The 15,158-nt window shown below is 42.0% G+C and overlaps 2 protein-coding genes across 2 annotated transcripts; one reads left to right on the top strand and one right to left on the bottom strand.

The window, feature by feature from the left end:
• Nucleotides 1–361: 361 nt before the first annotated feature.
• Nucleotides 362–7,723, bottom strand: grcc10 (gene rich cluster, C10 gene). The gene is made up of 4 exons (XM_085432186.1): nt 7,636–7,723; nt 7,155–7,208; nt 4,529–4,705; nt 362–847 (listed from the first exon to the last, which is right to left on the bottom strand). Exons 1-4 carry the CDS (start codon nt 7,721–7,723, stop codon nt 708–710), a joined length of 459 nt encoding a protein of 152 aa, XP_085288312.1. The 3' UTR covers nt 362–707.
• A 184-nt stretch (nt 7,724–7,907) lies between these two features.
• On the top strand, nt 7,908–9,838 carry saysd1 (SAYSVFN motif domain containing 1). Its single transcript, XM_085432185.1, has 2 exons — nt 7,908–8,111; nt 9,397–9,838. Exons 1-2 carry the CDS (start codon nt 7,908–7,910, stop codon nt 9,718–9,720), a joined length of 528 nt encoding a protein of 175 aa, XP_085288311.1. The 3' UTR covers nt 9,721–9,838.
• Nucleotides 9,839–15,158: the final 5,320 nt, after the last annotated feature.

The raw sequence follows: 15,158 nt of genomic DNA, 5'->3' as shown, positions 1-15,158 counted from the left end.
GGGTCACTTTATTTATCTCGACTAATATTTTTATCCTGAACTTCTTCTGCCACAATATGTATTTATGCATCAAAGCCTAAGAGCTGTATAAGGTAGATATGTATTCAGATTTTATATGCTGGAATAGTGATCTTTTAACCCCAAATCCTATATGTAAAAGAAAAATTGCCTTTAATGAAATGTATATATGTAAATACATGTAATCGATTCAGGGTTTTTTTTTTAAGTTTTTTTTAAGTTTTTTTTTTAAAGTATGGTAAACACTGGTATATAGATTAACTGCAATAATAAAGCATTTAAATGGAAATGAGGTTTTTTGGGGGTTTTTTTGCACATTTTCTGCATTAACAATGCACACAGGTTCAGAGAAAACATTTTAATTTAAACAAAAAAGACATTTGACAGCATATAAAAATGGTACAAAACATGGCATCAAAGGAAATGATTAAGGTTAAGAAAGTGGTCATGGTGTAACATGTGACAAATAAATACAGAACAGTAAAGAAAAGCAATAATTAAGCAAGGGTACTTGAGATTAAACTGGAAAAGTTGTGTTGTCTTTCTTGGAATATTTAGTGTTTTTAAACAATAACCGCTCCACATAAAGACAGAACTGTTGACGGCATGCTGGATCTGCTCATAACTGCACTGTATTCCAAAGTTTAAATGGAAGTATCCTTGCGAACAATGGATGGAAGTAATATTTCCTATGAAGCTGGAATGGCGCCTCCTATAGGTGGTGTTGAAAGTGGCGGTAGGAGAAGAGATTTCAGTTTAGCAGACATGGCTGCGATTTCTGGGTCCTGGGTTTCATACATCTTGACCAGTCGGGCAAATTTAAGGACACCTGAAAGGGAAGCAGATGATCAGCATGACAAATTATATCATCTCCCCAGAATGACATGCAGCCTGTAACCAGTACAGACTGGAAGTTTCCATCGAAAGGGATCTATTACAGTTTGTTACTGACTTTTTTGGATTCTCCTAGAACAGATTTCTATTTCAACTCGTCTTCCTTTAAAGCAACTCCCTTTTGATTGGCTGCACCTTGCAGACAGGAAATTTAAACCACAAGTAGGCGGGGCATCTGTGCTGTGTGCCTGAATTGACCTCATTAAACCCGAGCCTTGGGCTCCCAGGGATTACTTATACATACACTGATTTTATTATTTAAAACTTTGGACATGTTTAATTTTAAAAAATTCCCTGTGTGTGATTAAAAATTGAGGCCCATTTAAAATATGTCATTTAGTATCTATAAAAAACAGTGATGTGCATATGTTTGTGACACTGTAGTGAGGATGATATTAGTTTTGATAATAATGAACTCAGTAGGTGGAATATAAGTGTTTTAAAGACACTGTCTGGCTTTGTTGTTGCATCTTAAAGCTCCTCTGTGGATTCAGGCGGTCTCATCTGCTGCCGTCTTTGTACCTAATCCCATAACAATTTCATTATTTTTCCATCGAGCCTCTGTCTGAGCTATGCAATCTGTTGCAAGCCTCCTAGTTATAACTGTCTTTATGTCTCGGGTAGTTGATCAGACATCTCTCCAATGTGTGACTGGTATACATCTAAAGTGACTACAACCCTGCAAAGTTTGGTTTCTGTAACAGCATTGTGTGGGAGATTTAAGGTGATGTCTTTAGAGATAGAAAACGGTAAGAAACGTTTAGATGAGAAACAAATATGATTTATAAATGCAGCATTTATTTGTTCTTCTTTGAGTAGTTTAATGTCCAATTCATACATTTAAGACCCAAATTAAATTATATGAGTACTCTGCGTCATATCAGCCAACACTAATTAGCACCGGTGGGATCATTTGTTCTAGTCTGAACGGTGTCTTAAAATTATTTGAACTTTAGAGTAGTTTCTATTGTTTTAAGCCTTCAGAGAATAATGTCTTACACTTGGTACTTTAACTCAGAGAAAGGAACCTGCTGTCCTGAAAAAAATTCCACAGATAATCTTACTACTATGGTTGGCTCTTTGGACAGAGTTCATCCCTAATCATCTCAAAACCGGGGGGGATTACAATAATTTTTTTTTCTACAAAAACTAAATGGGAGGCCAGCAGTGGGCGAGCTGCTTATTTTCACAGTACACTGTTTGCACTTTTTCTCTAACCTAGCAAAGAGCAGGCTGCCACCTATAACAACACCACTGACCTCCAGGAGTACGCAGAGACTGTTACTGCCTACATCTACAAGTGTATTGAGGATGTAACAGTCACGAAAACCATAACTGTCCGGGCAAATCAAAAACCATGGATGACAGGAGAGATCTACAGGCTGCTGAAAGCTAGGAATGTTGCCTTCAGAGATGGAGACGAGGCGAGCCTGAGAACAGCTAGGGCCAACCTTTCCCGTGGCATCAGAGAGGCTAAGAGACAGTACTCCAGGAAAATATCTCATCACTTCAAAGACAGCAGAGACTCACGGAGCCTGTGGCGGGGCATTCAGACCATCACAGATTACAAGCCCCCACCACAGACCTGTGATAGCACTATCCCCCTGCTGAACGAGCTGAATACTTTCTTTGCTCGCTTTGAAGTCCAAAACAGCACCACTGCACAGAAGACCCCACCCCCTCCTGGTGACCAGGTGATGACTCTGTCCCCGGACAGCGTGAGGAGATCCCTCAGCAGGATCAATGCACGTAAAGCTCCGGGTCCTGACAACATTCCTGGTCGTGTACTGAGAGACTGTGCAGTGGAACTCACTGATGTCTTCACAGACATCTTCAACATATCACTCATCCAGGCTGTCGTCCCCACATGTTTTAAAGCCACCACAATCATTCCGGTTCCAAAAAAGTCATCTCCCTCCTGCTTTAATGACTATCGTCCTGTTGCACTTACTCACATCCTGATGAAGTGCTTCGAACGACTAGTCATGCAACATATCAAGACTGTCCTGCCCCCCTCCCTGGATCCCTTCCAGTTTGCGTATCGGCCCAACCGCTCAACCGATGATGCCATCTCCACTGCACTCCACTCGGCACTCACACACCTGGACAAAAAAGACTCATATGTTCGAATGCTGTTCATAGATTTCAGTTCAGCATTCAACACTATAATCCCCCAACAGCTCACTCAAAAACTGGTCCAGCTGGGGCTCAACACCTCACTGTGCAACTGGCTGTTGGATTTCCTCACGGGAAGACCTCAAGCAGTACGGGTCGGCAGTAATACATCCAGCACCATCATTTTAAACACGGGGGCCCCGCAGGGATGTGTGCTGAGCCCCCTCCTCTTCACTCTGCTGACCCATGACTGCACTCCATCATATAGCTCCAACCTCTTCATCAAGTTTGCGGACGACACAACGGTGGTGGGTCTCATTAGCAACAGGGATGAGACCGACTACAGAAGTGAGGTGAGACGCCTGGCCACGTGGTGTGCTGACAACAATCTCTCTCTGAATGTGGAGAAGACGAAGGAGATTGTTGTGGACTTCAGGAGAATGCACACCCAACATGCTCCTCTGACCATTGACGGAGCGTCTGTGGAGAGAGTGAGCAGCACCAAGTTCTTGGGTGTGCACATCACAGAGGATCTCTCCTGGACATACAACACCACAGCACTGGCCAAGAAATCACAGCAGCGTCTCTTCTTTCTCCGCAAACTAAGAAGAACAGGAGCACCAGCCCCCATCATGTACACTTTCTACAGAGGCACCATCGAGAGCATCCTGTCGAGCTGCATCACTGTGTGGTTTGGAGCCTGCAATGCGTCCTGTCATAGAACCCTCCAACGCATAGTGAGGGCTGCAGAGAGGATCATTGGTGTCTCTCTCCCCTCCCTCCAGGACATTTACAGCACCCGTCTCACTAAAAAAGCCCTTTGCATAGCGGCTGATCCCACGCACCCAATGCAAAGCTTCTTCAAGCTGCTGCCGTCAGGGAGGAGACTGCGGAGTCTCCAGGCCAGGACCAGCAGACTGAAGGACAGCTTCATCCATCAGGCTGTCAGGAAGCTTAACTCCCTTCCGATTCTGCCCCCTCTCCCCTCTTCTCCTCCATGGTCTCACTGAACTCTGTCTCACACACACACACACACACTCTCTGACTCACTCACTGGCCTGCACCAGTTACCAGTCACTTTGTGGAGCATTGGACTGCCATTACCTCATAAGACTTTGTTGTTACACTATCTCTTACCGTATATTACTAAATCTCCATTTGCACTATTTGCCTATTTGCACTACTCTGCCTGGTTTACACTCAATGTCATTTACCCTTACTTGAATATTGTATATCGTATATTGCATAGCTTTCTTGTTATACGTAAAATTGTATTGTATTTATTTAAATTTTTACTTTTTAATTATTTTATTTGCATTTTTTAATCACTCTCTTATATTTAAATGTTCATTTGCTATTTCATCTAGGGTTTGAGAGTAACGAAATTTCTATTCTCTGTATGTCCTGTACATGTGGCAGAATTGACAAATAAAGTTGACTTGACTTGACTTGAAGAGCAAAACCAAGCACATTTTTAGTTTTAAGATACAAAAAAGCTCACCTTCCCCCTCATTGTTGAATCCGTAGGCTTTGATAACCTCTTGTTGAATTTGGGTGGCCACAGGGAGCACAAGCTGCAGCATCTTGCCCATGTCGTTGCAGGCGCTCTCTCTGGCCTCCTCCATCCGTGCGGCATTCTCCGGTACTGAGAATGCCTGGATCACCTCGCTCAAAACCACTGTGAAAAAAAAGCTTTTTTAGTAGCTGCTCCACAAAGTAAAAAAAACCCAACCTTTTCCTGACATTGCTGCACATTTTAGAAGAAATTATCAACTTAATTAATCTCAGCTCTGCTTTTCGCAGGTGATGTGGTTCTGTTGGCTCGCACTGGAACAGTTTGCAGCCGAGTGTGAAGCGGTGGGAATGAGATTCAGCACCCTAAATTTTGAGGCCATGGTCCTCAGCTGGAAAAGGGTAGAGTGCCCACTCCAGGTCAGGGATGAGTGGAGGAGTTTAAGTATCTCTGGGTCTTGTTCACGCGTGAAGGGAGAAGGGAGCGGGAGATCGACAGACGGATTGGTGCAGTGATGCAGACGCTGTAGCAGTCCATTGTGGTGAAGAGAGCTGAGTGTAAAAGTGATGCTCCTAATTTACTGGTCGATCTACGTCCCTACCCTCATCTATGGTCACGAGCTTTGGGTAGTGACCTAAAGAACAAGATTGCAGATACAAGTGGCAGAAATGGGTTTCCTCCAAAGGGTGGCTAGCCTCTCCCTTAGTGATAGGGTGAGGAGCTCGGCCATCTGGGAGGGGCTCACAGTAGAGACGCTGCTCCTCCACATTGAAAGAGCCAGTTGAGGTGGTTCGGGCATCTGACAAGGATGCCTCCTGAGCTCCTCGTGGGTGTTCTGAGCATGTCTCACCGGGAGGAGGTCCCAGGGCAGACCCAGGGCGCGCTGGAGAGATTATATGTCTCAGCTGGCCTGGTTTGGTGTTCCTCTGGATAAGCTGGAGGTGGTGGCCGGGGATAGCTAGGTCTGGGCTTCTCTGCTTGGGCTGCTGCCCCGCAGGTCCCGGATAAGCAGAAGAAGAAGGATGGATGGCAGTACAGTAACTAATCTGGAGCCTGAAAATCACCATCACTAATTCTTCTCCTTACTTTTCATGAACAAAGAAAGTGCACCCCATCCAACTCCAGGGCCCTATACTACAAAAAAAGTTCACAACACCCAGGCTATTTTACCGTTATCTAGATTCTCTTATGCTAACACTGGCGATCAGGATAAAAGGTCACACAAAGCTGGTTATCAGCTCAATAAGTTAACCCAGGGTTTCTCTTGTGCGTTAACACAAGAAGGGTGGTATTGGCTGCATCTAACCAATCTAAAAGAGGCATTTCACGGATCATATGACTCTTCTTCCACACAAAATGATCCCTATGAGTGTCACCTAATCCAGAAACTATCAATGCGTGATTAAAAGTCTAGGATGAAAGCTTTAGATTTCGGACACAAAACAGTAAAATAAATATTTTCATTCCAGTTGATTATTTTAACACTGAGTGCGCTCTCAGTCCTGCTGTTTATTTCTAAGGTGATGGCTGTGCATTAGAGCTCTGAAACTTTAAACTGGATCCATTTGAATATTAAAGATTACTGTCCCACAGCTTAATACTATTATTAATAATATTATTCTGAATAAAGGAGATGTTTACATTGCCATAGTTTATTGCAGATAAAAGTTAAAACCATATTACTGATTGAACAGGCATTCTTTGTGTGTCCTGTGTTCTAGTAGCTGTAATACCACCAGAGTAAAAGATTAGAATTAAGCATAACAGCATTTTATACATTTTCTAAATCACCAAGTTAATCATGCACATTGCCGTTATAATATGACTCACAGGTTGTGCTTCATTCAGTGGTTTTACTAAGGTACACATTAATAAGCTGCACACACAAGCATAGACCAGCATACAATCTATGTTGCAATTAAAACATGCTGTGAATAAAAGGATCAGTGAATCACGCCGCTTCCAGTTGATTTTAAACTTAAACTCAGAACATAACCCGCTCTTAAAAATGTAAGTTTTTGTTCTCTCAGCTGCAGACTCAGTGCTGTTTAAGGGCTTGAAAGTAAATATTAAATATAAAAACAGAATTCAAACACAGGATTACTACAAATTTGATATGAGGTCATTAAGGACAGTGTAGCCGTCCTGTTTTAGGTTTATATATTACTACTTATTTTATATTACTATTTATTACTCATAAAACAAAAAGCTGTTGTAAAATTGTTTGCTGCCAACACAGAAAACAAGGAATAAGTTGTATCTAAAAATCTGTATTTATTACTGATGCTCATCAGGGAAACACAGAAACTTTACATCCTACAACTCTCCCCACAGAGTTCTCCCGGGTCTTCCAGGTTAAGTCTACAGCATAAATTACCGTGATGACTTACCTCGGTAAAAAGTGAACCACCTATGTAGTACAGAAAACCTAGGGTTAACCCTGAAGCTACCTGGATAATCCAAAATCCTGCTGACAAGTACAGGTCTCGGTCTTACAAATGCAACGTACGAGTACTTACCCAGTATTTATTCAGCAACAATATGGACCACCTGGGGAAGAGTAAACAAGTAGAAACGGGAGCTTTTATATATATAAACCAGCTGTTCCTCTCACCTCTGGTCTGCTCAACTGTCAGAGTGGGCTGCTGTGCTGGAGCTGTGGCCATGTCTGCAGAGAAAACAGAAAGCCACGAAAAAAATAAAGCTACTGTAGACGCACTGATGTAGACAAAATTAAAAACATTTACATTTTGTAATAATAAAAGTAGGAAAATTAAAGGAAGATCGAGGTAGCTTCAAGAATATGAAGCATCTTTGTTTTATTGAAATATATTTTAATGTATAACATAATGATAACTGTTAGCTTGATAAACCAATAAAAAAAAATATAGAAACCGCAATAATAGCACAACGACACGTATATATAAAGGAGACGTGGTGGTTATGTGGTGATTAGCATCTGTCTCCGATCGTTCATTCAGTAGCTTCAGTAGCTTAAAATTTGACGGTTATCAACAGCAACAGCAGCTAAAAATCCATTTATTTATTTACCAAACTAAATGAACATAAAACAGTATAACATTTGGGGAACTCACCTCTACTGAAAACAATCACTAAGCTAGCAACAGAACTGTGAAACTGTCGTAAAACGGGGACTGTTGGAGGCTTCTTGCGACACACCATCCTGCTTTCAGGTAGACGTCGACGTAAAATGTAAACATACCTGTTACTAAGCTAGTAGCAAGTCATCAAACTTAGACTGAAAGTTCGTGTGTGCGAGAGAGATTTACTGTGCTTCGAAGGGCTTATAACTTTAACGTAAGCTTATAGAAGTTGTGAATGAGTTGCTGTCGGTTCTTAATTATCCATGGAGCAAAAGCTGGCAGAGTTCAGAGCCAGACGACAGGCTGAAAAAGCTGCTCAGAAGAGTGAGACTACTGGTTCACAATCCAGAGGGGAGACAGCAGCAGACACCGCTGCTCAGTGTGATAAAACACCCACAGCTGACAGTCTGCAGCCTGAAGACAGGGCACGAAACAACCAGACTGCGACCGACGGCTCTCAAAGCAGCGTAAGAGATAATTTCAATCGGGAAGCTCATGAACTTCCCGATTTAGCTTGTTATTTTAAAGATCGGACTGTGCGTGATAAATGGAGTGCTTCGTCTGCTTTGCACTAATAGTATTGTTTTACAATTGGCAATAATTTAAAAAAGCACACTCACGAACAATGACAAAGTAAACCATCAAATATAACAGTAAACAAACGCACAGACCACATCATTAGTTACACCTGCTAAAAGTGATTTCCATCGTTTCTATTTTTTCATATCTAATATATTTCCCCACACTGGTAAATAGGCTGTAGTCAACAGGATTTACGAAGGGTTTACATATAAAATAAAGAGTTAAATAAAGAAAATGAATTGAAGGTATTTCCATGACGTTATTTCACCTACCCTGTTTTCTACATTGGCCATTTAAAATATCTTCTAATGTTATTGGGGTGTTTTGTTTTGCTTTGTTTTTTACTCAAAATGACTTGATATAATTCACAAAAAGATATGTTTTAGATACTTTTGACAGATTATAGGCCAACAGTATTTACAACAGTGTAAAATAAGCAGTCCTTTTTTTGTCAAGTACCAGAATACACCTTCTGGTATTTCGTTTGAAATCAGGTTGGACCTCCTTTAGCCACCAGAACTGCCTATATTATTTGTGGGATAGATTTAACAAGTTGCTGGAAACAAACAAAATCGCAGAGGTGCTCTATTGGATTGAGGTCTCATAACTGTGGAGGCCATTCGAGGACAGTGAACTCATTGTCTTGTTAACAAACCAGTTTGAGATGATTTGTGGTTGTGACATGTTACCCTGCTGGATAGAGCCATTAGAAGATAGGTAAACTGTGGTCATAAAGGTATGCACTTCTGGGTACCTTGGTTGTAACGATTGGTTGAGTTACTGTTGCCAAAAAAGTGTTGGCTTTTGATGGGATTATCTACAAGAGAACTGCTACCCACTGGATATTTTTTCTTTTTTGAACCATTCTCTCTAAAGATTAGAAATAAATGCCTTTGTGGGAAAAATAATAAAGTAGCTGTATTGATTGCGATGTATTGATTTGGAGATCCAAGCTATTTTTTGTAAGCTCATATTTTTTCTCAGCAGCCAAGGAATACTCACTGTACTGTATATGTTCATTTAATCCCCACTAAGTCATGTACAATTTGTGAGCTGTTTCTAAGAAAACTGACATCCTATTGTTTATTTATTTTATCCAGTTTGGTGTATTTGTAGCATCACATGTTTTTATTCTTCTCTTCTTCTTTTTCTGTTGTGTATTCACTATAGGATCGTGGAGACTGGCTGCTGGATAGCGCTCTGGGAAAGTGGCTGGCTTCCCGACAGTTTGTCATTTCTAACATCACTTTACTAAAAGTGCTGCTATGGCTGGTTCTGCTGGGTCTGTTTGCCGAACTGGAGTTTGGTCTCCCCTTTTTTGTCATCTCTCTCTTCTACTGGCTCTATGAAGGACTCCGGAGCCCAGCGCCGCGCAAGCCTGGTGAACTGAGTGCTTATTCAGTGTTCAATCCAGACTGTCAACCTCTGCTGGGTGCTCTAACCGCAGAGCAGCTAGAGGGAGAGATGGGCTACAGACCTCTGGCAAACAGATGACTTGCCTGTGATATGCACATTGACATCAAATATTTAAATTTTCATCTGAAAAATGTTAACTTTTCTCCCATTTTTTTAGTTGCTGCTTCTGTATGCCACATTAAAATGTAACTGGTCAGCCAAAAGTTTTATTTCTGTTTCTACTGTAAACTATTTTGATAGTGTACATCAGTCATATATAATGGCTAAATCATGATGGTGGGTTGGCATGTCTGTAATACAAGTTTTTTTTTTCATTTAAACATGGATGTACTCCTAATTCTCTGATCAATGTGAGTTTATTTGAAAATACAGAAGCCATATTGAGGATTAAAGAAAAAAAAAAAACAGCCTCTACTGAGTCAAATGAACTGCTTTTAATTTAACTCAGTAAATGGCTATTTTATTTTATTTTATTAGGGCCCGAGCACCGAGAGTGCGAAGGCCCTATTGTATCTGCTCCGTTTCTTATTATTATTATTATTATTATTATTATTATTAGGGCCCGAGCACTGATAGTGCGAAGGCCCTATTGTAATTGCTCTGTTTATTATTTAGGGCCCGAGCACTGAGAGTGCGAAGGCCCTATTGTATCTGCTCCGTTTCTTATTAGGGCCCGAGCACCGAGAGTGCGAAGGCCCTATTGTATCTGCTCCGTTTCTTATTATTATTATTATTAGGGCCCGAGCACTGACAGTGCGAAGGCCCTATTGTAATTGCTCTGTTTATTATTATTATTATTATTATTATTATTATTTCGGCAAATGAATTGGCCGTTTGAGGGCCTAAACATGCTCGAAAACTCATGAAATTTTGCACACGCGTCAGGTCTGGTGAAAATTTACGTATTTTAATGTTCTCAGACATGGACAGGGAAAATTAGCTCAGTAGCGCCACCTAGAAAAATGAAAAACGCGAGCCCCCGGTATGGGTATGGCCTACAAGTTTGAAAGTCGGTACACCTATATAACGTTCAGAGTCGAACAAAAAAGTATATTATGGCAATGTCCTAAACCCAACAGGAAGTCCGCCATTTTGGATTGAAGGTGACATTTTGGCTCTGATTTTACCGTTTCCATGCCTTGTACTTTAACGAACTCCTCCTTGGGATTTGGTCCTATAAGCTTCAAATTTGGACAGTGTCAACTACACCCTTGTGCCATGTTAAATTGCGGAGCTTTTGAGTTTTCACAATAGTATGAGGCCGTGGCGCCATGGCGAATTTTGATGACTCGCCATGAAAATCTTATTGCCTCTCATTCTGTCATACATGTTCCAATCTGGACCAAAGAGCACACATATGATAAGGCTCCACCCCTGAACATATTTCAACTGCCATATTTGACATCAAGGACAGCGCCACCTAGTGGGAACAGGAAATGTCATGTTTTACACTTTGGGGTACAGTATTGTGATGGGTGACATCTGCAGCCTCAAATTTCTCCAGGAAAGCCTTAAGGAGTTGGTCTTGGGTTACAGTGAAAACTGTGACTTTTCACGAAAGGGTGTGACCCCAGCAGCATGGCGAACTTTGATGTCACGCCATGAAGAAACAAATTAGTATAACTCAATGAAATCCAGTCTGATCAGTACCAGACTTTACAGGCATGATGTCAGACCTGCCCTGAACAGATTGATATGCCCATTGTCGGAAATACGGACAGCGCCACCTAGTGGCAACAGGAAATGTCATGGCTTTAACTTTGTTGTACTGATTTTCACAGGTTCATCGTGGCCACCTCAAAAGCGGTGAATATCACCATCAGTCCCTCGTGATGCTTCAGTGCAAAAATTGTGACTTTAAACTGAACGGCGCACCCTGGTGGCAACGCGGTTCATCATGAAAGATGAAGTGGCTTTTGAGGGTCTTGGCAAGTTTATAGAGGCTTGTAATTTGGCACACACCTCCAATGTGATGAAGGCATTGTTGTTATGTAACCATTTTCCTTGAATAGCGCAAAATGGCTCCACAGCGCCCCCTACAATATTTCAAAACATCAGCCCCTGCTCTGTGTTTCATCTATGAGTCTGACACTTGGTAAGCTTGTGTAAGATATCAAGATGTACAAAAAAGTCTCTTGGAGCAATATCCCAAATCCAACAGGAAGTCAGCCATTTTAAAATTAATGTGCAATTTTGATGACATTTTCCCCCCTTTTCAGGCCTCATACTTTGACGAACTCCTCCAAGGGATTTCATCATATTGAAGCATTCTTCAGTGTGTAGAATCTAAAGACCTTTGTGATGTTAAATTGCGAAGCTTTTTCCGTTCAGGGAAACGGGGTGGTCATGGCGGCACGTAGAGTTTCAATCACTCGCAAAAAGCAGTAATCTGCTGTCACTAAAAAACACAATGTCCAATCTCTCCCAAAGGTCGCAGGTGTGATGAGACTCGAGCTTGGAAATGTTTGTTATGCTATTTGTCAATAATGGTTAGAGCGCCACCTAGTGGCATGACTATAATCCTGGTTGAATAAGATGAAATGTTAGCTGGTGATTAAAAGCATGAAATCCATCAATGTGACATCACATCGGACGTGCCGGTTTGAGGTGTTGGGCGTAGCTCGACGCGATGGGGTGCGAGGGCCCTCATAACGCTGCTTGCAGCTTTAATTATTATTATTATTATTATTATTATTATTCAGGCGAAACAAGGGCCTTTTTGAGGGCCTAAACATGCTCAAAAACTCATGAAATTTTGCACACATGCCAGGTCTGGTGAAAAATTTTGTATTTTAATGGTTTTACATATGAGCACTGGGAAATGGCTCTAGAGCGCCACCTATGCCTTGTTAAATGCAGCCCTACGACCACATGGTTTGAGCTACATGTATGAAATTTGGCACACATGTGTATCATGCCAAGACGAACAAAAAAGTCTGGGGGCCCATTGACGCAAACCCAACAGGAAGTCCGCCATTTGGAAGAGAAGGTGACATTTTGGCTCTAATTTTGCCATTTCCATGCCTCGAACTTTTGCGAACTCCTCCTTGGGGTTTGATTTCATAACCTTCATATTTGGTCAGTGTCAACTACACCCTTGTGCCATGTTAAATTGCGGAGCTTTTGAGTTTTCACAATACTATGAGGCCGTGGCGCCATGGCGAATTTCGATGACTCGCCATGAAAATCTTATTGCCTCTCATTTTGTCATACATTTTCTGACCTTGACCAAAGTGAACACATATGATAAGGCTCCACCCCTAAACATATTTCAACTGCCATATTTGACATCAAGGACAGCGCCACCTAGTGGGAACAGGAAATGTCATGTTTTACACTTTGGGGTACAGTATAGTGATGGGTGACATCTGCAGCCTCAAATTTCTCCAGAAAAGCCTTAAGGAGTTGGTCTTGGGTTACAGTGAAAACTGTGACTTTTCGCAAAAGGGTGTGACCCCAGCAGCATGGCGAACTTTGATGTCACGCCATGAAGAAACAAATTAGTATAACTCAATGAAATCCAGTCTGATCAGTACCAGACTTTACAGGCATGATGACAGACCCGCCCTGAACAGATTGATGTGCCCATTGTCGGAAATACGGACAGCGCCACCTAGTGGGAACAGGAAATGTCATGGCTTTAATTTTGTTGTACTGATTTTCACAGGTTCATCGTGGCCACCTCAAAAGCGGTGAATATCACCATCAGTCCCTTGTGATGCTTCAGTGCAAAAATTGTGACTTTAAACTGAACGCCGCACCCTGGTGGCAACGCGGTTCACCATGAAAGATGAAGTGGCTTTTGAGGGGCTTGGAAAGTTTAAAAAGTCTTGAAATTTGGCGCACACCTCCAATGTGGTTAAGGCTTTGTTGTTATGTGATCATTTTCATTGAATATCCCAAAATGGCTCCACAGCGCCCCCTACAAAATTTCAAAATCACAGCCCCTGCTCTGTGTTTTATGTATGAGTCTGAAACCTGGTAAGCTTATAGGAGATATCAAGATGTACAAAAAAGTCTCTTGGAGCAATATCCCAAATCCAACAGGAAGTCAGCCATTTTAAAATTAATGTGCAATTTTGGCAACATTTTCCCCTCTTTTCAGGCATCGTTCTTTGACGAACTCCTCCAAGGGATTTCATCAGATTGGACCGATCTGCAGTTTGTGGAATCTAAAGACCTTTGTGATGTTAAATTGCGAAGCTTTTTACGTCCAGGGAAACGGGTTGGTTATGGCGGCACGTGGAGTTTCAATCACTCGCCAAAAAGCAGTAATCTGCTGTCACTCAAAAACACAATGTCCAATCTCTCCCAAACGTCTCAGGTGTGATGAGACTCGAGCTTGGAAGTGTTTGTTATGCCATTTGTACATAATGGTTAGAGCCCCACCTAGTGGAACGACTAACTAATCATGAATGAATGAGTTGAAATGTTAGCTGGTGGTTAAATGCATGAATTCCATCAATGTGACATCAGATCGGACGTGCTGGTTTTAGGTGTTGGGCGTGGCTCGACGCGCCGGGGGTGCGAGGGCCCTCATAACGCTGCTTGCAGCTTTAATTATTAGGGCCCGAGCACTGAGAGTGCGAAGGCCCTATTGTATCTGCTCCGTTTCTTATTAGGGCCCGAGCACTGACTGTGCGAAGGCCCTATTGTATCTGCTCCGTTTCTTATTAGGGCCCGAGCACTGAGAGTGCGAAGGCCCTATTGTATCTGCTCCGTTTCTTATTATTATTATTATTATTCACCCCAAACAAGGGCCTTTTTGAGGGCCTAAACATGCTCAAAAACTCATGAAATTTTGCACACATGCCAGGTTTGGTGAAAAATTTTGTATTTTAATGGTTTTACATATGAGCACTGGGAAATGGCTCTACAGCGCCACCTATGCCTTGTTAAATGCAGCCCTACGACCACATCGTTTGAGCTACATGTATGAAATTTGGCACACATGTGTATCATGCCAAGACGAACAAAAACGTCTAGGGGCCCATTGACGCAAACCCAACAGGAAGTCCGCCATTTGGAAGAGAAGGTGACATTTTGGCTCTAATTTTGCCATTTCCATGCCTCGAACTTTAACGAACTCCTCCTTGGGATTTGGTCCTATAAGCTTCAAATTTGGACAGTGTCAACTACACCCTTGTGCCATGTTAAATTGCGGAGCTTTTGAGTTTTCACAATAGTATGAGGCCGTGGCGCCATGGCGAATTTTGATGACTCGCCATGAAAATCTTATTGCCTCTCATTCTGTCATACATGTTCCGATCTGGACCAAAGAGCACACATATGATAAGGCTCCACCCCTGAACATATTTCAACTGCCATATTTGACATCAAGGACAGCGCCACCTAGTGGGAACAGGAAATGTCATGTTTTACACTTTGGGGTACAGTATAGTGATGGGTGACATCTGCAGCCTCAAATTTCTCCAGGAAAGCCTTAAGGAGTTGGTCTTGGGTTACAGTGAAAACTGTGAGTTTTCGCGAAAGGGTGTGACCCCAGCAGCATGGCG

Source organism: Copadichromis virginalis, linkage group LG15 (genome assembly GCF_057382275.1).
Source record: "Copadichromis virginalis isolate Kocher_CV1m ecotype Utaka linkage group LG15, C_Virginalis_male_GT1.1, whole genome shotgun sequence".
In the NCBI taxonomy this organism is placed as follows: Eukaryota; Metazoa; Chordata; class Actinopteri; order Cichliformes; family Cichlidae; genus Copadichromis; species Copadichromis virginalis.
Note: the sequence above shows the minus strand (reverse complement) of the source record. Positions and strands in the feature narration are given on the sequence as shown.